The sequence below is a fragment of the Gouania willdenowi genome, chromosome 19 (assembly GCF_900634775.1).
Source record: "Gouania willdenowi chromosome 19, fGouWil2.1, whole genome shotgun sequence".
Classification (NCBI taxonomy): domain Eukaryota; kingdom Metazoa; phylum Chordata; class Actinopteri; order Blenniiformes; family Gobiesocidae; genus Gouania; species Gouania willdenowi.
This window is the reverse complement of record NC_041062.1, coordinates 5,352,698-5,380,326: the sequence shown is the minus strand read 5'-3', so window position 1 is coordinate 5,380,326 and position 27,629 is coordinate 5,352,698. Positions and strand designations below refer to the sequence as shown.

At 38.1% G+C, this 27,629-nt stretch overlaps 2 protein-coding genes across 2 annotated transcripts; one reads left to right on the top strand and one right to left on the bottom strand.

The window, feature by feature from the left end:
• Positions 1-1,001: 1,001 nt before the first annotated feature.
• LOC114481608 (neurotrypsin) lies at positions 1,002-26,027 on the bottom strand. The gene is made up of 14 exons (XM_028476563.1): positions 25,691-26,027; positions 21,276-21,318; positions 12,777-13,019; positions 11,046-11,184; positions 9,935-10,113; positions 9,053-9,200; positions 6,868-7,046; positions 6,457-6,598; positions 5,580-5,800; positions 4,720-4,864; positions 4,153-4,431; positions 3,260-3,382; positions 2,920-3,188; positions 1,002-2,128 (listed from the first exon to the last, which is right to left on the bottom strand). The coding sequence occupies exons 1-14, from the start codon at positions 25,787-25,789 to the stop codon at positions 1,653-1,655; spliced, it is 2,685 nt and encodes an 894-aa protein (XP_028332364.1). The 5' UTR covers positions 25,790-26,027; the 3' UTR covers positions 1,002-1,652.
• On the top strand, positions 16,774-20,546 carry LOC114481609 (E3 ubiquitin-protein ligase TRIM21-like). The gene is made up of 2 exons (XM_028476564.1): positions 16,774-16,882; positions 17,886-20,546. Exon 2 carries the CDS (start codon positions 17,888-17,890, stop codon positions 19,568-19,570), a length of 1,683 nt encoding a protein of 560 aa, XP_028332365.1. The 5' UTR covers positions 16,774-16,882; positions 17,886-17,887; the 3' UTR covers positions 19,571-20,546.
• Positions 26,028-27,629: the final 1,602 nt, after the last annotated feature.

The window sequence follows — 27,629 nt, the reverse complement described above, 5'->3', positions numbered from 1 at the left end:
TCTTTCAACAGCAATTTACAACTGAATTGTAAATTAGTCATTTACACAATGATTCATGTTTTCTGCGTAATTTTCACTTTCTCCTGGGAGCCGAATCGGACGCTCTGAAGGGCCAGATTTGGCCCCCGGGCCTTGAGTTTGACACGTGTGATTTTACAGGTTTACAGACTGCTTGTGTTCACACAGGCAGCATCAAAAAGCACAATAGGTTACAGCACGACAATAACAAGTCACAGCAAAGGTATTAAAATAAAATAAAATCAAAGCGAAATGTCGCCACCTACTGTTTACGTCCCACATCTGCAGACAACACTAACCTGTTTCTACTCCTCCATCTCTCTATTTATCTATCTATCGAACTATTTATCCAACTACAGCCAGTAGAAAAACACATATTCAGCGCCTGATGACATTTGTACAAATTTAATAACATACCTGTGGTTTTCACTTTCACATCTTTTAGCTTCTTACACGCCCCTCATTTTAGTTGTAATGAGCTGCAGAACACAGTATCATAAACCAGTGGCTCCCATCTGGTCCGTGGGAGGAAAATTGAGGGTTTTTGTCAGGTTTTTTTTAAACCCACTTGTACTGGTTTGTACTGAAGCAAGTGGAAAGATGAGGATTGGATTTCAATGTAGAATTTTACTGTTTCTCAGTGGTAGATAAACTACAGCGGTGAAAGTAATAGATTACATGTAGTACTCACGTTACTATCATTGAGTTGCTTTTACTTTTCCTTTTTTGAGTTTATTTCAAAATCAGTAATTTTCATTTGTACTTGAGCACATTTTAAAATAAGAAATTGTTTACATTTCTACACCCAACCGTTACTGAGTAAATTATGATTTTTTTTGTGATTTTTTTTTATTTTAAAAATAATTGTACATTTTGACAAACCTTTTATTTTTACAGATGCCTTTGTGGAAAATAAATTAAGTTCCAATTGTGCAAGATTTGTTTTCTTCCTTTTCAAGTTTCTACATGAGATTTTTACTGTATATAAGGGAACTGTGGCAAGATTTATTACCAAAAATAAACGTAAGGGGTGAAAGTAACTAGTAACTTTTACTTTGAGTATTATTTAATTGAGCTACTTTTTACTTGTACTTGAGCACAATTACAATCAAGTCACATAACTTCTACTTGAGTAGATAAATCAGTGCTCTTTACACCTCTGATTAACTCTTAATCTGCATTTTAACTAATACCAACAGGTATTATTTATTTCTATCCTGATCTATTTACTTTTTTTTCATGCAGTTTAAGATTCTGTCACACATTGATTTTAATTGTCGTGTTACTGAAAGGTGGTAAAAAAAAAAAAAAAGCACAGGTATTGACTGCTTTCACCTTAAAGGACAAACAGCCTGAAGAGAGAAAAGCCCTGTTTGTTAAAGACACGTCAGTCACGTCACGTCCATCGAGCCAAAAGCACAGCCCGGACCACACTTTGTCTACATTAACCATGTTAAAGGGACAGTAATAACAACACTTCAACTACAGCCTGTCCTCTTTCACACGTCACACCAAAACAAGTGAAAATCCTCAGATTTGAACATCTCGTAATCCACCGTTTGTGGTTTGATTCATACATTTTCATGCTGTGCTGATTTTTTTATTCTATTATTATTATTATTTTAAATTTACAGTCAGTGAACGATGGTTTCACTTTGATCCTCCCGCCTCCACGCGTGCTGACTCTTGTGTGAGTGATGTGTGTGTGTTATTGTCATCTCACTGATGTCATTTGTTTGCTGCTGCTGCTGTTGCTCGTGTGTGTGTTTGAGCTTCCCGTGCGTGTGCGTGGGTTCCTCGCTGCGTGTGTATCCATCGGTGGCCTCGTCGATCCAGCTCCTGAAGCGGCTCACGCGTGTGTACAGGGCGGGGGACGATGGGTCCTCGCAGCTGTTGCCCCCGGCAACCACCCCGGCGAGCACCCACCGGCCCGTCTCCTCCTGACACACCAACCCGCCTCCTGAGTTGCCCTGGCAACCGTCGCCATGGAGCCGGCCGGTGTCCGGAGGGCTGCCGGCGCACAGCGAGCCGTGGCTGGAGAAGGCGTCGCCGTAGCGCTTCTTGCATCGCCATGACGACATGAGAGGAACCCACGAGGCCAGAAGAGCATCTGAGACAGGAAGAGGAGCAGAGGTGTGACGAGAACATGCAAATCCAACAACTCAACAGAAAGGAGGGGGAAGACTGAAGGTAGCCTGACACTAAACACACACACGTTGGACCTTTTCCTCATGTTGATGAATTAAAAATGAGAATTTTTATTTTTAAACTTCATATATCAATAAATCAAAGACAATTTGCTCAACAAAAAAAGATGCACAAGGTCAAAATTGCTGCTGAAAAGTTTGTTTTCATCTCCACCGTAAAAACTCTCTAATTGACTTTGTGCATTGCATTTTGGGATGTGGAGTCCCGTAGATAAATGCACAGAGATATTTTTCCTTACTTTGATTTCTTGTGTTTCTTCTCCAGACAAAAAGTTCTAAACACTTTCTAACAAAGTCCTTGTTCATGATATAAATAAATGGATAGATAGGGCATTGATTATGCTCCATTTGTCAAAGCATACATTGTAAAAGGATGCCCAGCTTTTATTGAAATATTGCACTTTATGTTTTACTTGCAATTACAAGGAATGGCCACTTGATGGCACTATAAGAAAAGCCAGCACTAAATGTTGAAACTGTGATAGATTTAAACACAAAAGAAAAACAAGATGAAGATTGCATCTAACCCAAGTCGTTCAGGTTTTCAACAATAAATTATGTCAATAGCAAATAAACGATTAATAAAATGTTTTTTTAATCTCCCTGCTTCAACAGCATTACAAAGTAATTGTAATTGAATAATGTAATTGAACCCAACTCCGATTCATGCACTGATGTGGAGAATCAAACTAACCTGGTCCAGACTGGGCGGCAGTAACCATGACAACACAGGAGGAAAGAGGGTTCCCGCCGTACGGCGTCTCAGCAGCAGGAAGACACGCAGAGTTAGTGTCTGGGTCAAAGGTCAGGCAGTGACCCTTAGTGCTGGGCAGCTTCAACAGGGCCAGATCGTGTCCTCCGCTTTGACCTTTGAACTTCCTGTGAACTACCACTTGCTCCGGGGTCAGCGTCTGCTCAGACGCTCCGACACGCACCTCCAACATGGACGGGTCGTTGCCCAACCTGAGAAGGGGGGAGGGGGGCAGATTCAGGTGGAGTGAAGGAGTTCACCAACACCTCTGAGTCAGACTTACCTCCTGATGCAGAATGCCGAGGTCAGCACCCAGCACGGGCTGATCAGAGTCCCACTGCAGAGAAGATCCACCTGTGGGTGCTGAGACTTTAACCACACGGACACCTGCCATGGCCACGAGGTCCTGGGACAGAGGAAAGAAACGTGATTAATGGAGGTTTTACACTTACTGTCGTTATAAATTCACTTGAAAGTTTTGATCATTTTAGCATTGTGTGCCCCCCCCCCCCCCAGTGGTCAAAAGTTTTATTACAGTTTTCCCAAATTCAATCGAAAAAATATAATTAATATAAGGTTCGTGTACTGCATTGATTCTAACATATTATTATTAGTTTCATGTCACAGATGTTAGTTCTATCTCAGGTGTGTTAGTATAAGTTTTCAGTGAAGTGATCCTAAACCTTTGAGAATTTAGGTTGGTTTTTCTTCTGTTGCGCAATTCTTCACCACAATGTAAATGGTGAAGCAACACTGCACCCAGCAGTTCATGTTTGGTACTGCAGCGAAAATGAAGCAGAACTCGACCGCCGGCCTGATTTGATCATGAATTTACAACATTAAACGACGTGAGGCTGACATGCTTTTAATCATTTTATACTCTAGTGATCTCCATATTGTTTAAATATTGGACATTTTGTTGCAACCCTTTAAGGTTGAATGTCCATTTCTACAATAAATCCATTGCGTAGGCCTCATAGATCAATAAATCAAAGATCATTTGATTGGAAAAAAGTAAAAGGTTTAATTGTCAGTCTGTTGCACAATGCATTGTGGATATCAGAATGAACTAAAAACACTTCTATTCGTCCGTCTCCGTGACTTCACATCCCACAATGCAATGTGCCAAACCTTTTCGACAATGTCAATAAAGAGTAAGACTGAAGCGACTCCCACCTCAGCATCTTTTCCTCTCCTTGGCTCGTCTTCCTTCCCTCTTCCTCCACCAGCTTCCTCAGTCCACAGCTCAGCTCTTGGGTCTTGGTCTGCACCCTCGAGTTCCTCGGCGCGACGTCACATCGCACGCCTGCGTCTGCCCGCCGCCGGCAGCCCTGGACGCTCTGACCCAGAGAGGGACACTCGCCCAGAAACTCCTCCTTCCCCGTGCACCTCACCTGGTCCAGGTGTATCGGTCCTTTCCCCTGACCGAAGCCTGCAGCTGCCACCGCTCCACCGCTGGAAAACAAATCCCATCATATTTGTGTGCTTTGACGCAAGCTATTAGTCATAGAGCTGTCACTTTAACACGTTATCTGCGAATAATCAATTACAGAAAAAAATAACGCACAAAAGAAAAAATACTTTTTGTGACAAATGATCAATTATGGGCCACAAAATAGTATCGTATAGCAATTTTTAGGTGAGATCAAAAAAGAGATTAATTAATTACAGAACATAATTAATTAATCGCTTAATTTTTTTAATCTCTTGACAGCACCAATTAGTCATATGACGCGTATTTACCTGTGTCCGAGTTGTCTACACACAACCGCAGCGTTCAGGTCATTCCAGCCGGAGTCACAGATGCTTCCCCAGTCGCCATGGAGATACACCTCCACCCGACCCTCCTTCCTGCTGCTGCCGCCTCCCATCAGACGCAGCAGGGGACCTGACGGCAAAGAGTAACACTCATTCATATTCATGTCTGTACATCTGCAAAGTGGGATTTGTGTTCCAGAGCAAGGCACCAGTCCTCTGACGCTGGTAAATGTCAACCGTTTATTCTGATGCCTTTCTTTCCTTCTAATCAATGCCGAGTAGGGACCGCAGGAGAAACAAATCACTGAAAGATGTCTGCCGTCAACATGTGACATTTAGGGACACAAATCAGATACACTGATAGAGGAAATGAGACACAATCATTCGGTAATATTAAGGTGGCGGCCTGCGGGCCACATGTGGCCCAGCTTTCACCTCGGGATGACCTCTTTGAACGCAGCAGTGAGACACAAGATTCCTCGTGCTGGTAAAGTGAGTAAAAACCAGTGTTGTTCTGATACCCCTTTTTTTTATATACCGATACCCAACATTAGCAAAAACTCATCCTTCTTAAGCTCTAAAATGTAAGATTAAAGTAGAAACCTGCCAGTTCACCTTACAAATTTAGATATTAATTTTACCAAATTAAATCTAGGATTAAACTATCTGAGTGTGTATAACTGATTTTGCTACATTTAAAGAGTAACTAAACCCCTCAACTGCACTTTCCTGCAGAAAACATTGATTCAGTTTTGGCGTATGATGCACACAGAGGATAGACATGAGTCCAACCCCCTGGACTAGGAGAAATGACGACTGATCTGGCTGTAACCATTGCTGTGTACCTGTGGACGGAGATATGACCGGCACTTCGTTGGCCTCCTGGCTGGCTCGCCGTCTGCAGCGCACGCCCACGTCCTCGCTGTGGGAGCAATCAGTCCGTCCCCAGATCCCACGCTGACAGTCCAGCAGGGACGTTTCCGATCCCTCGCAGTGGACGTCGTCCAGCAGGATGAGACCGACTCCCTCACCGAAAGTACCGTCTGGTACGACCTCAGCGTGACCCCTGAAGGTGGAGAACAACTCATCAATGACCTGAATATTTACACCATTAAATGTGATTTCTGAAATGATTCTTTTCACCTCAGTCCAACACCAGCAAACAGAACACACACATATATTTAATAACCTTTAAGAGAGCAGAAAATTATAATCTTCATATTTGTATTTGTATTATACCAGTAGCCATCATCTATATTGGTAAATTAGACCTTCATTTATGCAAGCAGTCAAATATCAAAACAAAAAAGACTTGTTTTCAGTAGAAACTGTGACAAGTACACGTTACTGCAGTTACATTGGGAACCAGTAGAGGGCACTGATTGATTTTCAGAAAATGTAAAAATTAATTAATAGATAATAAGTGCAATGAGAAGACTGTTCCTTGTGGTCAAACAAACTGGGTTCTAAATTTTGTGTATTTATAAGGATTTAATTATTGAAATAAAAAGTTAGGGGAGCTTTATGTACTGTGAATATGTTTTTACATTGTTTGGTAATATTTAAGTTTCACTCCACTGTTTTATCTGTATTTTATCTTATCTAATAAAAGCTTAAAAGGCATAAATTACGCTCATTTCACCTAATATCGTATCATTTATAACTTCTCTGAACCACATGAGGACATTGCTGACATTGCCGTGTTAGATCAGGTGTTGATACCTGTATCCCAGCTCTCTGCAGACGACCTCTGCGTGCTGCTGAGTCCAGTGGTCGTCACACACGGTCCCCCAGTCGCCGTTATGAAACACCTCCACCCGACCTTCCCACGGAGTGTCTCCTCCCACCAGACGCACCACGCCATCTGATGAGTTTCACAAGCGACGAGCATATCGAACTGTGAGTTCCTCCACAGATGCTTCATTCATCATTAATATTAACATTTATCAAACATTAATGTGAGTGTAGTCACGTATATTCATGTGTTTCTTTATTGCTTATAACAAACCGGGAGTTGCTGCATCACAGTCATGATTTATTGACGTTGAGGAGCTATTAATAGTAGCTCTAATGTACCGTGTGTGAAAGTGTGAGTGTGTGCGTGTGCGAGTGTGTGTGTGTGTGTGTGTGTACCTGTATAAGGGCTGCAGGAGACTCCGGCGTCCTCCATGTGGTCACAGTTGTGCTGCTCCCAGTCTCCATGAGGACACTGGTCGAGGAACAACTCGTTTCCCGAGCACTTGACGGCGTCCAGCAGGATCGGACCAGAACCCTGACCAAAGTGAGCCCACGACCAGGCTTTGGCCACACCCCTTTACACAAACACAAAATCACAAATCACTCTTTATACACTATCTTTTTATAATGATAAGTATGACACACATGAACTACTTGATGGTCCACAACAGAGATGTACGACATCTAATAATGTGTTTGTTTGATCAAAGGGTCCCATTATCAACATTCATGTCAGCATTTAGAATGATGACCAATCAGAGCATTAACACAGGAAAGTTTTTCATTGTCATTTTGTTTGTTTTTCTGTCATTCTGTGTATGTTTGTTGTTGTCTCGCTTGTTATCATTGTATTTTGTGCATTTCTGTTGTCCTTCTGTGAATTTTTCCTGTAAAATGTATGATTTTTGGAGTCATATTGTGTATTTCTGTTGTTGCTTTGCTTGTTTGTTAGTGCTGTGTGTTTGCAGAGTCATTTTTTTGTGTTTTTTTCTTATCTTTTGTTGTAAATTTCTGTAATTTAGTGGGGGGTTTTTTAGTAATTTTGTGTATTTTTGTTGTCTGTTGTGGTATTTGGAGTACTTTCTGTGTTTTTCTTGTCTTTTACTGTTTTTTTCTGCAATGTTGTAATTATTTGTATTTTCTAATCTTTTCTTGCTTTTGTTTTGTGTATTTTTCTGTCAGTTTGTATGTTTACTTTGGAGACTGCATAAAATTAGGCCGAGGGCCGCATGTGAACCCTGGGCCACCAGTTGCCTATGTCTGTCTATAATAATATATGTGTACAGTATTTATACAATGATGAATATTATATATTAGTATCATTAAATAGATACCTATGTTTTAATTAGCTCTAAACAATATCTTTGTTGTTTAATGCTCGCCTGTTTTTTGGTGCTCTACAAAATCACAAGTTGTTTAAGTCCTGTGCAAATTATCATAGCATATAATCATCATCATCATCATGGGAATGCCTGTTTTTCCTCATATTTGTGGACGTTTTGGTGGGTCAGATAATCACTGACTCTACAGAAGTGAAATTAAATCTGTCAGTGACTGAGTGCACCAGCAGGAGAAGCTGTGCATTATCCATATGCACATGATCTATTATTAACAAACACGAGCAGTGGCAGCGAGGAGCTCCGTCTGTGCATCTGGAGATAAAACACAACCTTTTGTGCAGAGACTTCTAGAAGGGCAGGTACTCTGAATCGAGTTGTTGTTCTATTCGAATGATCAGGAAAATTATTTAATGACCGCAGAAAAAAAGCGATTAGGCACATGATGAGGTATGCACACCTAATTACAAGCATAGTGTTGGATTATATCGGCTTACATTAAAAATAACCAATATAATACTGCATTTATTGTTTTGTTTTTTCAGGTTATTTTTCAAGGTCTTCTAATTTTAATTTTTCTTAAATTATGTATTTTATTCAATTGAGGAATACGGATATCGTAATGCATAAATATTAGGAATTTGCAATGATTTTTCAGGAAATTTGATCTCCTGACATGTTTCGACTGCCAACTGTCAGTCTTCCTCAGAAGTCAGTTGGCAGTAGAAACATGTCAGGAGATCAAATTTAATGGAAAAAAGTTATTATTATTGTTATTATTAATATATATTATTATATCATTTAAAAAGACAAAATGAACTTGCTGGAATTAATGTAAAATCTGTATCATGTCAGAATTAAAATAATTGTATTGCATTGGGACACCTCTAAGGGACGTGCTGAAATTTGCATTTTTTAATCAATTTCTATTTATTCATATATTTGTTTAGAATGTGTATTTAGCATGCAAATCCTTAAACACAGCATTTTTAACACTTGTTTGATTTATCACTGCTAACAAAATAAAAATCAAGGGACGGTTAAGGGAATCGTGCAGTTTTGATTTAAATTTGTGATGGTCAGCATCAGTGGAGACAGGATGGAGAATTTAAACGCTAAGAAAAAGACACATTAATAGAGTAGCTTGACAAATGTCTGAGAGGACAAAGGTGAATATTTTATGCATCTTTTTTTCTGAATAATGAAACATCTGAGTGGGACTGTTAATTTGTTTAATGACGTACCCGAAGCCAAGCTGTCTGCAGACCACCTCTGCGTCTCTGTCGTCCCACCCATCGTCGCAGACGGAGCCCCACCTTCCTGCGTGAAACACCTCCACCCGTCCTTCAAAGTCCTCCTCACCACCGACCAATCGCAGAGGAGGACCGCTGCCTGAGGGGGGAAGGGGGGGGGAGCAGATAGCCATGTGAGTTTTCATGCAGTGTCATCACGACTCAGCACTCACTGGAGGATTAATATGTACTGTCTGTAGAGCATTGAGCTCTGGTTGTTGCCATGACGCTCTGGAAGAAATCAGTGTTGGGGTCAATTAACTTTTTCAATTACAAATACGTCTTCAATTATCCATGTTCAATTATAAATAAATTATTGTTACAGTTATCATAATTTTTTCCAATTCCAATTAAAATTTAAATTATTATTTTCCACTGACTGTACGTTCTTAATTACTAAAGTTCAAATTCAATTAATTACAATTGTTTCCCTGTAGGTTTCCTTATTCATAAAAATATTGATATTAATGTCTTTGGCGTGGGTGTCTGAGCCTTTTTTCTGTCAGTATACCCCTAGATTTATATATATTAAAAAAAAAGATAAAATGATAGTCAAGAGAACTAACTAAGTAGTGAAAAAGTTTGATATCAAACATATTTTAATAAATGTAAGCCATAGAATTTGCGTTTAAATAAATTGTAGTTTTTATAGAATTCCTATGCCAATTACAAATACAAAGTAAATTATCTGAACTCATGCTTACAATTCAATTATGATTATAACAACAACAGATGTTTTCAATTAGAATTACAATTACGCCATAATTGTAATTCATTATCAATTACGCTATTACAATTATTTTTCACCTCAACTCTGCAGGAAATCACACTGACCTTCAGGTGGGGCACAGACCACTGCCGCCTCGTTGCCATGACTACAATCGCCGGTGACAAACCTCCTGCTGCGACAATGACTCAGCGTTTTCTCGTCGCCCTGACAACTGAGGCGTTCGTAGTGGAAGAGGCCGGAGCCCGAACCGAACTCTGGCCGCTGCGACGCCGCGCCGATGTCACTAGATGGAGGTGTAAAGAGTACTGATGTATCTACTCAAGTAGAAGTACTGTTACTTTATTTGGCTATATAGAAAATTACAATATCACCTATATCGATATACATATTTTTTTTTTTAGGAGTCGCTGCTTTTGCTACTTCTCAGAACAGCATAAAAAGCACAGTTGAATGATTACCTAACCCAAACCCTCCCCTAAACAAACCACACTACAGAACTCACTCACACGTGCTGTCCCTTATAGGAGAAAAAGACTCAAGTGGAACCTATTGTGCAACTGTTTGTTAATACATTAGTTTGTTTGGCATATTGATCAGCAAATTTATCCCGGAATTGTCTTTCTGGTCAAACTTAATTTGAATTAAAATCATCAAGATTCCTATCGTTATCTTCATTTTGAGAAAAATAATCGAAATATGAGTTTTGGTCCATATCGCCCAGCCCTAATTGGATTTATTTTCCACAATGGCATCTTTATAAAAAAGAAGGTTTGTCAATTAATGAAATTCAAAATAAAAAAAATTCTCAGGCTCCAAGTATTGCTAAATTTATGAACTCTGAAACAGAAAATAACCAGCATTCAATGCTGTTTTGGCGCCGTGCATTACATTTAATCTGATTGGTCGGCTATGATGTGATGCATTTGATTGTTGTCTGGTCATTTCATAATGTCCGTTGATCCTTTTAACATAAAAAATAATAATTAACTCAGTAATGGGTGGATGTAGAAGAAATCATAAATCACTGTACTTTTAAAACTTAAAAAACTACTTAAGTAAAATTACTGATTTAATAGAAATATACTCAAAAAAAAGTACACGTACCCATAAAAGCAACTCAAATACTGTACGGTAACGTGTATACTTGTTATCTGTTACTAAAAATAAATAGAGGGTTGTCTTGGCAACCTGACACTCATCAAACATAGTCGGTACCTCAAACCCAGCTGTCTGCAGATCACGCTGGCGTCTCTGTCCGTCCAGTGCGAGTTGCACACCGCGCCCCACTGTCCGTTCAGGTACACTTCCACACGCCCGCTGCCGGAAATCGCACTACCAACCAGACGGGCCGCACCTGGACGAAAAAATCAAACAGAATTAACCTTAAACAAAGTTATAATATCATGGATGCAATTTCATGTAGAATCTAACAAAGTGCAGAGTAAAAAAGAACTATTAAAGTTACAAACTAAATAACTGGAAAGCAAAATGTGAAATCATTTGAAAATGAAATATGTTAAATAAAATTAGCTATGTAATTTAATTAATTAAATATGCTTATTTTCTGACTAAAAAAATATTTTTGCATTTTTTATTCTTCTTGGTTTCGAAAAGGGACTTTTGCAATGTCTTTATATATATTACGTATCTGTTTAATTCAATCAAAGCATATCCCTGAATCTAATTTACTCTGAAACAGAATAAAGTTTTATTGTTTAATATTGTAATTTTTAATAAAGAGCGGCTGGCAAAGGCTTTCATATAAAACAAATGGTCATCGTTAGAAACGCATCAGTTAAAATGAGTTTGATATTATATCAATTACTGTGAAATAAGTCTGTATAAATAGTTAATGAGGTTGATCTATTATTCACACACGTCCTGTACCTGCTGCTCCACTCTGCATTCTTTCTGCTTTATTCTCTGATCTCAACCTTCATTGTGTTATAGCCAATAACATTTTTTAATCAGGGTATATTAGAAAGTAAAATGTGGGCGGAGCTTCAGAGGTTTAGAACCCCGTGTCTGTGTGAAAGCACCGGGCGGCTTTATGAGTGATAGTGTTGCATATCTCCAATGTCATTCTGTGTGTTGACATTGAATATATACAAAATGGCAACAAAAATACACACAAAATATTACAAAACCACAAATTGGTAGAACTGAATCTGTAAATAATACTACAAAAGTGCAAAAATGACAAAAAAATATACACAAGATGACAACAAAAACACGCACACAAAAAACAAAACACAAAACCTACTCTGGAAACACAAAATTACAAAGAAAAACACACAAGATTTGAAGAAAAATACACAAACATTATTACAAAAATACAAGATTACAACAAAAATACACAAACATTATTACAAAAACACAAAATGGCAACAAAAATGAACAAAGATTAATACAGAAATGCAAAATGGTAACAAAAAATGCAAATGTTACTACAAAAATGCAAAATGACAACAATACACAAGATGACAACAGAAACACAAAACCTACTCCAGAAACACAAAATGACAACAAAAATGCGCAAAATGTCAACGAAAATTCACAATTATTACAAAATTACAACAAAAATACACAAAACTTACTCCAAAACCACATAATGACAACATTATGTGTTTCTTGTTTAAATGCTGACATGAATGTTAATATTGTTGCTTTCAGATTAGGTAAAAATCATGTTTTTGTGATAAAAGATGCCCTACTCTGCTGCACACTGTCAGATGTGATCAAAGTGTTCAAAGCGTAAATAACTGCTATGAAGTCTTATCGGATCATTTCTTGAAACGCTTTAGATGGATCAAACCACTTTTACATCCATTTTTCAACCCGTTTGCTCCTTTTGAAGGTCACGGGATTCTGCTGGTGCCTGACCTATAGCAAAAAAAACCAAAAGATAAAAAAGTGACGGTGTTGTGGTCATTGTTAAAAACGTACCCTGGTGGCAGTCGCAGTACGCCCAGCCAATGGCTCCAGAGCTTTGCCTGAAGAAACACCATGGGTTGGACTCGCGGTCCGGATTCCTGCAGTAACTGTGCTCTCCCAGTCCACGACCCGGGTACTGCATGACATAGTCGGGAAACTCGGTCCACTTCAGACAAGGGGCGCCGGAGTCGGTCTGTGACACGGTGCCGTTGTAGTATCCCAGTTCAGTGAATCCCTCGGAGCAAGACAGTGGCACTGGAGAAGAATCAGAATCAGAAATACTTTATTGATCCCAGGGGGAAATGACTTATGTCACAGAAGAAGGAGAAATATCACAAATGAATAAAACACTAAACCAGGGGTCACCAACCTTTCTGAAACTGTGAGTTACTTCATATGTACTGTATGAAGGACTACCAGTTCAAAAATCACTTCTTAAATACAAAATGTTCACGGTTTCACTTTAATTAGAGGGCAAGAAAATAAGGAAGGCTAAAAGTAACTCATTTATTCTATTAATTTAACAGGGACATTGTACAACAAATGTGTTGCACAGACCAAAGATAGCTACAAGCTAATGTTTATCCTAATTTATGGAATTGTTTCATTTCCGTTACATTTTACAAAAAATCCACCTTACGTCTTTACAAATATATATGTAATATATATATATATATATATACACATGTATATATATGTAATATATATATATACATATATATACATGTATATATATGTAATATATATATATATACATATATATACATGTATATATATATGTAATATATATATATACATATATATACATGTATATATATATGTAATATATATATATATACATGTATATATATATGTAATATATATATATACATATATATACATGTATATATATGTAATATATATATATACATATATATACATGTATATATATATGTAATATATATATATACATACATGTATATATATATGTAATATATATATATACATACATGTATATATATATGTAATATATATATATACATACATGTATATATATATGTAATATATATATATATATACCATACACCAGATCTGCAACACTTAAAAACATTGGTCACAATGTTTCAGTGAAAATGAACAAGTACTAACTACATCTCTCATTTGCATTTATTTATCTTTGTGAGTTTGAATCCTTGAAAGTAAATCAGATTTTAGATGCAGCTCATTGGTGAGGGCACCTCACATGACCCCTGCACTAAACAAAGAAAGAAAGAAAAAAGAAAACAGTTAATAAAATAAGGATTAAATACAAGTGCACACATTACAGTCGAAAAAATAAAACAAGATAAATCAATAAAAATACAAATGTACAAATATGATACAGATATATACAAGAATCAAAAAGCTGTCAGGAAGTGAAATGAAGATGAGACAATAAAGATATTTGGGCTGATGATGATGATGATGAGGATTTGGGTCGAGGAGGACGGTGGAGTGAGTTGGAAAGGTTTGGGAGCACAGGGCAGAACGTAGCAAGGTGATTGTCCTTGAAAACATCCCATTATCCCCATGTTCCCATTAAATCCGCTGCAGAAGAGTCTCATCCACCGTCCAGCAGAATCACACCCACTGGTCCTTCTTTTTGAGCCGATGAAATTCCCATGACCGTAAAGCAGCCTATAGTGATTCAGTAATTTCCTCTGAGACGGAAAAGATGTGTGAAGCTCAGACTGACTGAGAGGGAAGCGAAACCAGGCCATGAAATGTAGAGCAGATTTTGTTCTGTAGCTCATAATAATATTCCTACTGAGCAAGCAGACGAGTGCGGAAAAATAGCTCCACGCCAACAATTTAAATCTGTAGCATCATACATGATTGTACCTAGGGCTGGGCGATTCGGAGCAAAATTCATGTTGTTTCACAAAATGGAGATAAATGATACAAATCTCAATATTTTTAGCTCAGTAAAAAAAGACAATTCTACTTTTGGCCTTTTTTTCCTGTAAAGGACAGCATGTGTGAGTGAGTTCTGTAGTGAGGCCTGTTTAGTGGTAGATCTAGGTTAGGAAACACACAGAAATCCATCTACCTGTGCTTTTCATGCTGTTCTGAGATGTAGTGAAAACAGCGACAGCTAAAGCGAGTATTTTAATACAAAATAAAAATATATCGATGTAGGCGATATTGTGAGTTTCCATATCGCTGAAATAGAAAACTCGATATATCTTGAATCTCGATACATTGCCCAGGCCTATTTGTACTCACAAGCTTCCTTTTAGCAAATGTATTACACTTAGTTATTTATCATATTTATTATTAAACTAGTTTGTTCAACTTTACTATTTCTATGAAACAAAACATGACATAGAGGCCTGAGAACCTTCTGACCAGTGAAAAAATGCACAAAACATATTGAATTTATGGGAAACATTTCCATTTATGACCTTTTTTTTAATAGGGTTGGGTCCATTGTATGTGCACACCAACTTTTAAAACAACTCACAAATAAAACAATAAAGAAATGTTTCAATGAATAAATCCTTGGGTGTAGATGGTTTTAAAATTCCTTTGTCACTGAGCTAATTGTTTTTAAGAGCAAATTAACACAAACTGCTCATTTTTAGGAGTTTTTTTCGACAAATACTACATTTATTGTTATATATGAGGAGAATCCATGAACCTTTCAGGGTTTTATCTCGTGCTCAATGATTACAATAGATCTTACACCTTTAAATTTTCAGCTTTACTATGTATAATTACTATAGTTTTGGATTCCCCTCAAATTTTACATTCCTGATTAATCCATACGAGCAGCTAATGTATTGTAACGACAAATACCAGCGAGGTAAGCTCAATAAAAAGCCTAAATCAGAGAAAAACAAACTTAACGGCCGTGTCTGTATATCTTGTGTCCAAACTTTGTTCCGCGCTAAAGCCTTGAGGTTGTATCCTTAAATATTCCCCCTTACAGCCATGAATGCCAATAAGATGAAGGCTTGAGGTGCAACAGTCCCTTATCTCTTCAACACACTCAGCTGGGGAGCTCTCAGACATTTACCTATGCTGTGCAAACGCTTTACACACTGATGCACACAATACACAAGTCAACATGACTCCCATAAACTCACACACCAAGAGAAAGCTGAAGGTAGAGCGAGAAAAATATACACAAGAGACGAGAACTTTTATCACAGCGGGGACCACAAAAAATGTGATACATTATCAATATTTATGTTAGAATTTACAATAATGACCAATCTGTTCAAGTTTTTTTTTTTTTTTTGTACATTTTTGTTGTCTTTCCCGCAATCATTTTGTGTAAATATTTTGTCGTCTTGTGTGCTTTAGGCATCATTTTGTCTATATCTGTTGCTGTTTTTTGTTTCTGGAGTTAGCTAATGTTTGTTAGCTTTTGTGTGTTTATCTGTAATTTTGTGTATTTTTATGTCGTTTTGTGTGTCTTCGGGGTAATTCTTAGTATTTTCCTTAGGTTTTTAAAATAATTTTGTCCATATGTGTTGCCGTTTTGTGTGTTTTTTAAAATTAGTTTGTGTATTTTAGTTGATTTGTGTGTGTGTGTATATATATATATATATTTTATTCTGTATTCTAGTTTGTGTAATTTTTGTTAGCTTTTGTGTGTTTATCTGTAATTTTGTGCATTTTTATGTCGTTTTGTGTGTCTTTAGGGTAATTCTGCATATTTTCCTGAGGTTTTTTAATTCATTTTGTCTATATTTGTTGCCGTTTACAGACTTTGGCGTCAATTTGTGGGTTTTTTTAATTTTGTTTTTTTTTTTTTTGCTTTTTTGAGTATTCTTGACATCAATTTGTGCATTTTTAACGTTTTTGCTTCCTTTCTTTATTTTTTTATGTCATTTTGAGTGTTTTTGGTGTCATTCTATGTATTTTTCTTGACGTTTTGTGTGTCTATGGAGTCGTTTTGTGCATTTATGTTGTTTTGTTTATTTTTCTGTCATTACTTTACAGTGGGCCCTATTGAGGCAGAGGCGTTACTTAAATGGGATCTGTCCCTTTAAGAAAAACTATGGGAGGAAACTGAAAGTGAATTATTCTGGTAACTTGAGGGGAACAACCTAACACTATCAGTTCCTGGAATTGGAACAAAACTAACTCCTGTAAGTAGCCTCTCCAGATACATTTATATAAAAAAAACCTTTAAAATGTGTCATTTTAAGCTGCATTTCTCTCCAGATCTTTGCAAATCTTGTCTTTATGTAACGTAATGCTGCTTGTTACTCATCTACAAACACATGCTGATGAAGTTTTCTTTAACATACGTTTGACTTTCAGAAAATCTAATTATCTGTTGCTATCTCTGAAAAATTACCTCCAGAAAACACTGTTGAATACACTAATGTATCAATATTCTGAAGGTTAATTTTCACCGAGCTGTCGTCGACACGACCCGGAAGTCACGTGAGCCACCCTGGGAACCACATTTTGCCACAGTCATTAAATCGCGACCCATTTTCATTTTTAGAATTCAACCAACCAAATTTAGTTTTTCAAAAATAGCTTTTGAAAACACACAATCTTTTTAAAAAAAATAAAATATATATGTATATGTGTATATATGTGTATATATATGTATATGTGTATATATAATATATATATATATATATATATATATATGTGTATATATGTATATGTGTATATATGTATATGTGTATGTATATGTATATGTGTATATGTGTATGTATATGTGTATATGTATATGTGTATGTGTATGTATATGTATATGTATATATGTATATGTATATGTATATGTATATATGTATATATATATGTATATGTATGTGTATATGTATGTATATGTATATGTATATATATATACATACAGTATATATATGGATATATATGTATATGTATATATATACACGCATATGTTCCTTTTCAACATGCATTTCCCAGTCAAAACAAAAGTTTCTTTCACAAAGTAGACAAGTCCAACATGAGATACCTTAAGTATTTATTTATTTTTGACCAGCTATCCCCGACCCACCCAGTACAGGTCTTCGACGCACTTTTGGGTCCCAACCCACCAGTTGAGAATTACTGTGTTAAAGTATCAAACTAACTCGACTCTAAACATGTTAACTTGTGTTTGTGTGCGTTTAGAAATGGCGTCCGGCAGTCTGTTCGCCGAGGATCAGTTTCTGTGTCCCATCTGTTTGGACGTTTTCAATCAACCAGTTTCGACTCCATGTGGGCATAACTTCTGCATGCCGTGCCTAACAACTTACTGGGACGACGCCCCGACCTTCCAGTGTCCCATCTGTAAGGAGCCTTTTCAAAAGAGACCCCATCTCAAGGTTAACACTTTCATTTCCGAGCTGGCGCTGCAGTTCATGTCTCTGCAGGTGACGGACGCTCACATCCTGAGCACCAATCAACAGCCGGGCGGCGCTGGCGTTACTGTGCTGTGTGATATTTGCACCGATTCACAAAAAGAAGCTGTCAGATCATGTTTGGAGTGTCTGACTTCATACTGTGACGTTCATCTGGAGCCTCATCACCGAGCGGCTGGACTGAAAACGCACACACTTACTGTGCCAGTGACGAGCCTGGAAGACAAAACCTGCAAAGAACACAAACGCCTGCTGGTGTTTTTCTGCAGAGATGACGGCGTTGTGCTGTGTGAGGTCTGTGCTAGTTCTCTCCACAGGCAGCATAACATTGCAACTGTCCTGCGGGCATACGATGAGATGCAGGATCAGGTAGAAGTGACTGATAGGAAAGTTCAGCAGATGATCTTGAAAAGGCTGCAGGGAGTAGAAGCGCTTAAAGAATCGGTGAAACAAAGCAAAACAGAGGGTGAACAGTTGATGACAAACACCACGCAGGAGTTAGCAAAAATAGTGCTTGAAATCCAGAGGAACCAGATGGAACTCATCAGGGTAATGGAGGAAAAGCAAAAAGAGGCAGAGGAGCAAGCGGGCGGCCTCATCAGGGACATGGAGCGAGAAACCAGCAAACTGTGTCAGACTGCAGTGAAGCTGAATGAGCTGAAACAGACCAAAGACCGGCTCAGTTTCCTCCAGAAATACCAAAACCTCTCCCTGCTGCCAAACACCAAGGGCCTGTCTGCGGTCCACTCTAACAGACACATGGAGCTGCAGCACATGCACAATTCCATTAGCCAATCACTGCGTCAAATTCAAGTATCAGTAAACAACATAAACACAGAAATAGGAAAAATCTCCAACAACGCCCAGTCATCAAACAGCAGCACACTGAGACTCGTGCAGCAGTACGAAGTGGACGTGGTGCTTGATCCCGACACCGCTCACCCCCTGCTGGTTCTGTCTAATGATGGGAAACAGGTGAGGTTCAACGCAGGTCAGAGGCTCAACCAGAACCTTAGCGGTAACATGTTCACGCATCACTTGGCAGTGCTGGGACGAAGAGGCTTCATCTCACAGAAGTTCTACTTTGAGGTTTACGTGGGCAGAAAGACAGAGTGGTGTCTGGGCGTGGCCACGGCGTCCATCCAGAGGAGAGGAGTTCTCGCCAGGAGTCCTCGCTCTGGACTTTGGGCCATCTGGTTCCTGGAGGATCGGTTTGAAAACTACAGTTGTCCCAACGTGCCCGTGCACCTCGGCAAAGTAGAGAGGGTTGGAGTGTTTGTGGATTATGATGCAGGTCAAATAGACTTCTTTGACGTGACGGCGGATGTCACCATTTGCTCTTTTCCTGATTGTTGCTTTGAAGAAGAACTTTACCCATACTTTAATCCCTGTGACAACGAATATGGTTCAAACTTGACTCCCATGAGGATTGTTCCTGTTGGTCATATGGAGTGATAGAAGACTCAGACACTATAGTTAGAATCAGTGGTGCAACGAGGCTGTTTCATGGGTATTATTTAATTAGCCCCAAATATAATTTGAAAAAAATCAACTTTCTGACAGTCTTTGAACGCCCCTCGTTTATCACACAACAACAGAGCGACAAAATCTCTGTATTTACCGCCATCTATGATGCCAACAACATTAGGATGACCATATGTCCGAATTTAGTCGAGTATATTTGATAAATTATTCTATTTGTCTGGGTTTCCCAGGCTCCTGAATGCATCACGGGGAACATGTTAGTATAAAACACCATAACTCTGCTAATATTTACTTTATCTGAGAAACTCCACCACTTTCTGAAAGCTAAGGAGTTGCTCTTTACAGCCAGTATAATGTTATTTTTAAGGACAATAACTTATTTATATACTATAGTGTATTTTACCATTACAAGGTAAATTCCAGTAAACGTTGAGAATTTTTTTAAGTTTCCTGAAAAAAAAAAACCTCAACTTATTATACTATTCAAAAAGATCTCGCTGGAACTAAAGTCTTACCAGAAAGACAATTCTGGGTTAAATTTGCTGATGAAAAATGCCACATGGGCACGATTATTAACAAAAAGCTGCACAACATGTGCCACTTTTGATTTTTTCTCCTATAAGGGACAGCACGTGTGTGTAAGTTCTGTAGTGTGGCTTGTTAAAGTGGAGATCTGGATTAGGACGCAATCAGAAATCCATCTTACTGAGATTTACATGCTGTTCTGAGAAGTAGTGATGGTGGTGACTCCTAAAAAGAGTATTTTAATACAAAATAAGCAATAAAATAAAAATAAATTAGAATTATAATCAACACTGTAATTTTCTGTATCGCCAAAAAAGAAAACTCGATATATTGCCCAGGCCTAGTTGCTGTGTAACAGAAATAAAAGTTTCATATTCATGCTTGATAAAAGTTTAATAAAGTGTTACACATCTCCTTTTTATATCATACATCAGAGTTTTGCTTATTCTTACATTTTCTAACTATTTGTGGAGATCACACCAACACAGCAGCCACCGCCGCTCACACCCTCCTCATCGCCACGACGACAGCATCCTCCCTGTCGCCATGGGAACACTCATTCACCCCCCCCCGCCTCGATAATCCATTTCCTAGCCACAATGAGAATTTGACACGGTTCACACTCAGTTGTTGGGGGTTGGTGTGTGGCAACGCCATGGTTTATGCAAATTAAACAATAAATTCTGAGACATTTTTTCTTTTTGGGCCTTATTACAGTTTTCTGCTCCAGAACAAACACAACAGGGACATTAATCGGGGATAAACACCTGGTTCAATATTAATAACAGCGAGCTTTGATGGGGTTTTCTTGATGGATGGTGTGTTTTGTTTTTTTAATGACGCTGTGTATCATTTTTGCCACTCTGTCATTGTGTGGTGCTGGTGTGAAAACAGATTGTACAGCAATGTAAATGCACCCCACCCCCATCATCACCATCATGGACTCCACTCCATTCGAGGATGTGGGGAGAAGAAAGGAAGAAAAAAAAAGCAAGAGGAGAGGTAAAACTGAGTGAGCAAAATGAAAGCAGATGCAGAGGGTTTTCTGAGGGTTTGAGTCACACTGGGAAGTAAAGTGGGAGAGCTGGTGTAGGTGGAGCGGATAGATGGATGCAGTGCAGACGGGATAAAAGCATCACCTCCTGCCTACCTGAGTTTTGCACTTCATTTAAGTAACTGTCCTCGGCGACCACCTGCGAAGGATAAAACACTGAGTTAACGCAGAGTAGCAAAAATATCCTCAACAAATGTAATGCAATTAGGGCGATATGGACCAAAACTCATATCTCAATAAATTCAATTCAAATGAAGTCTGACCACAAAGACAATTCTGGGTTAGATTTGCTGATGCAAAATGCCACACAGGATGTGGTTGATTAATTAAGGATACTTTGATCTGGGATGTCAGGCTTTTATGTTGTAAAATAAAGACATTTTTGGTCATAAATATTGAATATTAATTAGCCATATTGGATTTTCCAATACGGCGATGCCAGTCAAGGTTACTGTCAAATTGGCATCATATTTAGAATCCCTGACTTCCACAACCTTAGAAATGTGTTTTTGTAATTTTAATTATGTAACTTTTGGTTGGCTAGTAACAAAACCTGTTTTTGGGTGGCCGCCATTTTAAAATGTCCATTATGACAAACCCATTGAGAATTGGCTTCTACTCCAACCAGATTTGAATGCAGCAGGTCAAAAACTGCAAGTATGCCAAATGTTATGCTTGTAGACAAATTTGCACTATTCTTCCCCTAATAACAGGCCAGACTACAATAAGGGACAAGCACGTGTGAGTGAGTTCTGTAGTGTGAATGTTTAGGGTCTGGGTTAGGATGCAATCAGAAATGCATTTAACTGAGCTTTTCATGCTGTTCTAAAGAAGTAGTAAAAGGAGTAACTCCTAAAACAAGTATTTAATAAATATATATATACAGTATATATATAGGCGATATTGTAATTTACTATATCGCCAAAATAGAAAACTCAGTATAGCTTGAATCTCAATATATCACGCAGCCCTAAATGCAATTTATAAGAATAACCAAACATAATGGGAATCAAATTCATTTACACGCTTTTTTCCTTATATGTACGAATTAGCAACAATTAAGAAAAGCGTTGACGTCAAACTTAAGTGTAGAGATACGATGCTTAAGCTGCTGCTTACAATGAAACTAAGATACATTATCTTCGCCTCATAGATCAATACATAAAAGGTGTTGAAATTCCCGCTTGAAAGATTGTTGTTGACTCCAACATAAACAATTATTTTGTTGACAAGTGGTCATTTAACTTGAACTTCAGAAAAGTTTTGCGCATTGCATTGTAGGATTCGAAGACGGCATAGAAGCTGAAAAGTCTTTTTACTTCTTTCTTACCCTGATTTTTTTTTTCATGTGTGTTTCTTCACCAGACAAGACATTGATTCGCTAGCTGTCATTTTTTCGTTCTGGTTTCTTTATTGTGTTTAACGTTATATGACGTCACACCGATTTCGGCCATCTTCGGTTTTTTTTCTGTAGAAAACATCCGCTATTGTTTAGTCAACAACTTAAAACACAGGTAGAATTTTTAAAATGTGAGTTATCGTCGTAACCAGCTTTAAAATAATGAAACCACGACAAGATGTTTGTATTTTAACATGGCTGCCTGAAGTTAACAACATTGGTGATCTCAGCAAATACAAATATCCACACATGTGCGCGCACATACTGAACATGCTCCTTGATGTAATGACATTAGAGTGGAAACGGGGGACCTGTGCTGTGTTACGGGGCCTAAACTTTGAAAGCAAAGTTTTTTGTCTCCCACAAATTATTTCATACACGTGCAAATACTTTCTTTTTTATCCCAGTGAAAGCACATTAACAGGCGTTTATATCAGTCACAGCATTTGTTTCATCAGTGCCCCCAAACTGCTGGGAGGTTATTATTATTATTACAGGGTTAAAATAAACTCCTCATTACTAGTGTGTAAAACTAAAATGAGTGTATCTTCTAAACCTGACAGATGCTGAAACAACTTGTAAGTCAGTGTTTACAGGAGAATATGGTGGATCAGTGTCACCCAGAGGACGTGTATGTATCAGAGTAAATAAAAAAAATGGATTAATAATACATTAGCATCAATCTTTAAGCATGTGACAGCAAAAATATTGCATCATCCAGCTGAAAATGGAGCATTTCCCCAAATAAGTTTGTGTGTTTTAAGTGCATGATGAAAACAAGCACAGTTAATATAATAAAGCCAACAAACAAAGGAATAATTAATGATCTTATTCTACTGTTTTGTGCAACGTCCTTTATGATAGCATAAGAAGCAGCTTTAAGTTGATGCCTTGAAAAAGAATTAAGTTAGAAGGATTAATCGGTTAGATTTTGAAGTGTAAATGTGACGTTTTCATCATTGTTGCAGTGTTTCCAGGTACAGTAGATGAATAAACAACGGTCTTACTCTAAATATATAACTACTTTTTACCAGCTCTGATTACATTTAGTTACATTTCTAGCACTTGTCTGCCAAATCTGGCAACCCTAAACATGAGCGTTAGGAAAAACAACGCCAAAAACAGAGGATACTTGCACTTCTGTACTAAAACTAACTGTCGTGAACGCATTAATGCTACTTACACATAATGTGTGATAGACTTTAAGGAACTTTAGAAATAGATGGAAGTCAGCAAGCTGGTAAATATCTTGTTTTTTGAAGATGAATGTTAGAAAGTATTTGACACAAAGCTTTTTTTGCCTTTTAGTTAAATTGATCCAACAGTAGAGCTAGCATTTTACGACGTCTAAGACCTGCGTATGAAATTTGCGAGCATCTTCAAGGTTATTTACCTTTGACGTTGCCAACAAAAGAAGAGCTGTACATCATGAAAGGGTTTGTTTAATGAATGTGTAAATGGAAATATATATATATTAAAAAAAAGAAGGCTAAAACTCTGCAGTATGTTGGGACTGCTGCATGCTTGGCTGCTCGCAGTGTTTGTCGGCCTAATTAAAAGCTGCACGCCGCTGTACTCCGCTAACGACTTCTACTCAGGCTACACAGCTCATATGCTGCACGTTAACACGACATACTCAAAGGGAGGCAGAAAACTAAATGAATTCATTATTTATTTATTGATTTGCTTTTATTTGACCTACTACACATCATTCGAACAAATCTTTATGCTAGCTGATAAAAGGAAATCTCCTGACAATTAGTTTGATTAAAAAATTCCACAAATATATTTGATAGCAGTTCCCGGCTATTTTAAAAGCTAAATGCTAAAAGTGGAACGATAAATCGTGCGACAAGATATCCCAATATTAAAACGTCACAAGATGTATAGTCAAAACACATGATCTACTACACACCAGTATGTTATGGTCCTCATATGTGTTCTTATTGTGTGACCAAAATAAGGCACAATATAAATCCAATGTATTATTATTATTATTATGAAAACAGCTAATTCAGTTCACACAGTTTAAAAAAAAAAAAAAAAAAAAAAAACAGGCTTTTTTTTGTTTCTGTCTTCTGATATTTATTTTTTTTTTTTGTTTATAGAAACAGAAAATGAAAATGTCTGATAAAACTCTGACAAAGAAAAATGCTTTGAATTTCAATCTTCATTCATTCGGATTAGGGCCAATTTTGATGGAGTAAACAGTTTTGGGCAAATCACGAATAAAGCCGAAATGAAATTGAAACATAATGTTGAGATTTAAGTCAATAAATGAGATTAAAGTAGAAACTTTGAAAATGAACTCAAATTACAATATTGTGATAAAAATCGAAGGAAGTTCTGCCATTGAAGTCAAATCTACGGAATCCGACGAGGGCCAATTCACCATATGACAACAAATAGTAGATCATGGCAGTCTATCAATGCATGTGTTAAACTATATACTTCAGAGTTGGATTTAGTAACAAAATTATATATTTTATTTTATTTAACTCGTATATATATATATATATATATATATATTTTTTTTTTTTTTTTTTTTTTTTTTTTTTTTTTTTTGGGGTGGGGGGGCGTGTCGAGGACAATAATCACTGATTGGCTGTATATCTCTTTGTTCCACAATACTTGTCCGCTTTTGGTTCACACCTGCCAAACACCTGCCACCTTCATGTCCGAGCTGAGCAAACAGACCGTGACAGGGTCGTGGTGTGGGGTGTGGGGTGGGGTGTGTGGGGTGGGGTGGTAGGACACGGTTTACTGTCCCCATACCCACCCTGAGGAGGAGGAGGAGGAGGAGGAGGAAGGTGGACATGCCATGTGTGGACGCGCCTATCAGACAAAGTGGAGCTTAATTGGCCTACATTCATTAATTAATTAATAAAAACAAACTGCAGCTGCTTCAGTACAAATGTGTAGATTGTGATGCGTGCGCGCGCTGTACCTGTGGGTATACCTAATCAATCAGGCCCGATTCATTGATTAAATTAAGGATCATAATGTTGTGCGGGTCACTGTTACAGGGCAATTCTTCAAAAAAAAAAAAAAAATCTGACACAGATCATCATCATCATCATCATCATCATCATCAATGGACATCCACACGTACCTCCGCCAGTAGCGGCATCCAGAGACAGGTGCTGCTGATCAGGAGCAACATTTCCCGGCTGGTGAGAGCCATCCTTCCCGCCCGGTGCCTCTGTGTCATCCCCAGAAATTGCAGCGGTCCTCTGCCATGTCTGAGCCCGACCTGAGGAGCCGCTAACACCGCCTCTGTCCTCTGGAAGAAGGGCGCGGCAGTGTAAAGCAATAACACACTCACAGAGACTCACACAGAGACACACACACACACACACACACACAGATCAGATCCAGAGTGGAATGATGTTGAGCTCTGCAGAAATCTAAGGCACGAGCCTCTCTCTCTCTCTCTCTCTCTCTCTCTCTCTCTCTCTCTCTCTCTCTCTCTTACACACACACACACACACACACACAGACATAAAAAAGTACAGTAACTAATAACCACAAATCTGACATATTTAGAAAAAAGAAATGATAAATAAAATTGGAATTGCAGCTGTAAATAACAAATAATCTTGTATATCTTTGTGGGGACCTGCAAATCTTATTTTTGGGGACCTTCTTGTCTTTGTGGGGACATTATTATCTTTGTGGCAACCTACTTATCTGATGAAAATTTGCTCACTTTTGGAGACTTGCATATCTTTGTTGACCTGCAAATCTTATTAGGACCTTCTTTTCTTTTTGAGGACCTTCTTATCTTTGTGGCAACCTGCTTATCCTTTAAAGATATGCTTCTTTTTGGGGACCTTCTTATCTTTGTGGGGACATTCTTATCTTTGTGGGTACATTCTTATCTTTGTGGGGACCTTCTTATCTTTGTGGGGACCTTCTTATCTTTGTGGCAACCTGCCTATCCTTTGAAGGTATGCTTATTTTTGGGGACCTGCATATCTTCTTGAAACCTTCTCATCTTTGCACTGACATATCTTATGGGGGGCTACTTTTCTTTGTGGGTACCTGACCCAGACAGCAGAGAAACATCTGAATCCTTCCTGTGATCATTGCACATTGTGTGTTATTTTTATTTCCTTTCTATACTGTGAGGAATCTGTGTTTGAGCACCAAACAGTCACTGAGGGAGTTTCTCAGTGAGCCCCTGAGCTGTGTGAGAGAAATGAGCTAAATTCAGCTGTTTCACAGAGTTTTGTTTTACCCATAAGCCCCTGGGAGGGAGATTAGTTGAAAAATTAACTTTTTTTTTAAACAAAGTTTTGTGGGGGGTTTTTTTCTTGCCAAATGGGCCTTTGATGTTGCAGTGCTGGGAGAACTATTTGCAATCTTTACCCTAAATCTAGATTCATTAATCATCTTGGTTTCTCTTCTTTGTTATCGCTGCCTTTCTTTTTTTTTTTTTTATTCCCGGGCAGTGCAACAACCAACATTAGGGAAACTGTGTGATGATAAATCTCACATGCACTACCATGCCTCGTGCTGTCTTTACTCCACTGCGTTGTGAGCCCATATGTGATCCTGGATAAGAGTTGGCATCACACTGTGTGTTTTGTTTTGTTTTTTTTTCATCTCCTAAATGGTTGGTTGTCATGGCAACCCAGCAGCTCTCCCTCGCATCCTTGACTGTTTTGTGTCCAGAACAAAAGAGAATGAAGGCAACGGATGGAAATCAGTCAAAAAAACAAAAAAAAAAATTATATGAAATTAAAAACTCTGCCTGTCATGATGGATTTCAGAAGCTTTGAAGATTAACTTACAACAAGTACACACTCAACACACACATGCCTACAATATGCAATGTGTGATTTCGAGTGTATGTGTGAGATTCTACCCAGAAGCACTTCCTTAAATCCCATCACACACACCCATCCCCAAACACTGAGAGCATCCAATCCCATGCACAGCCAGCACAGTTGGTATGGAAACGGATCAGTAAAGCTCCAAATCTCTCCTTTAACGACTCATTACTGGGCGCCGTCACCCATTAAGGGCACTGCTTTCACGTCACAGGA

What these genes read in the sequence shown, in the direction of transcription:
- LOC114481609 (XM_028476564.1), top strand. Translation starts at nt 17,888, where the DNA reads ATGGCGTCCGGCAGTCTGTTCGCCGAGGATCAGTTTCTGTGTCCCATC.
- LOC114481608 (XM_028476563.1), bottom strand. Translation starts at nt 25,789, where the DNA reads ATGACACAGAGGCACCGGGCGGGAAGGATGGCTCTCACCAGCCGGGAA. An exon ending in GTACTGCGACTGCCACCAGG is followed by an intron (nt 11,185 to 12,776) that starts GTACGTTTTTAA and finishes TTTTTCGTCCAG; the next exon opens with GTGCGGCCCGTCTGGTTGGT. An exon ending in TGTAGACAACTCGGACACAG is followed by an intron (nt 4,432 to 4,719) that starts GTAAATACGCGT and finishes TTTGTTTTCCAG; the next exon opens with CGGTGGAGCGGTGGCAGCTG.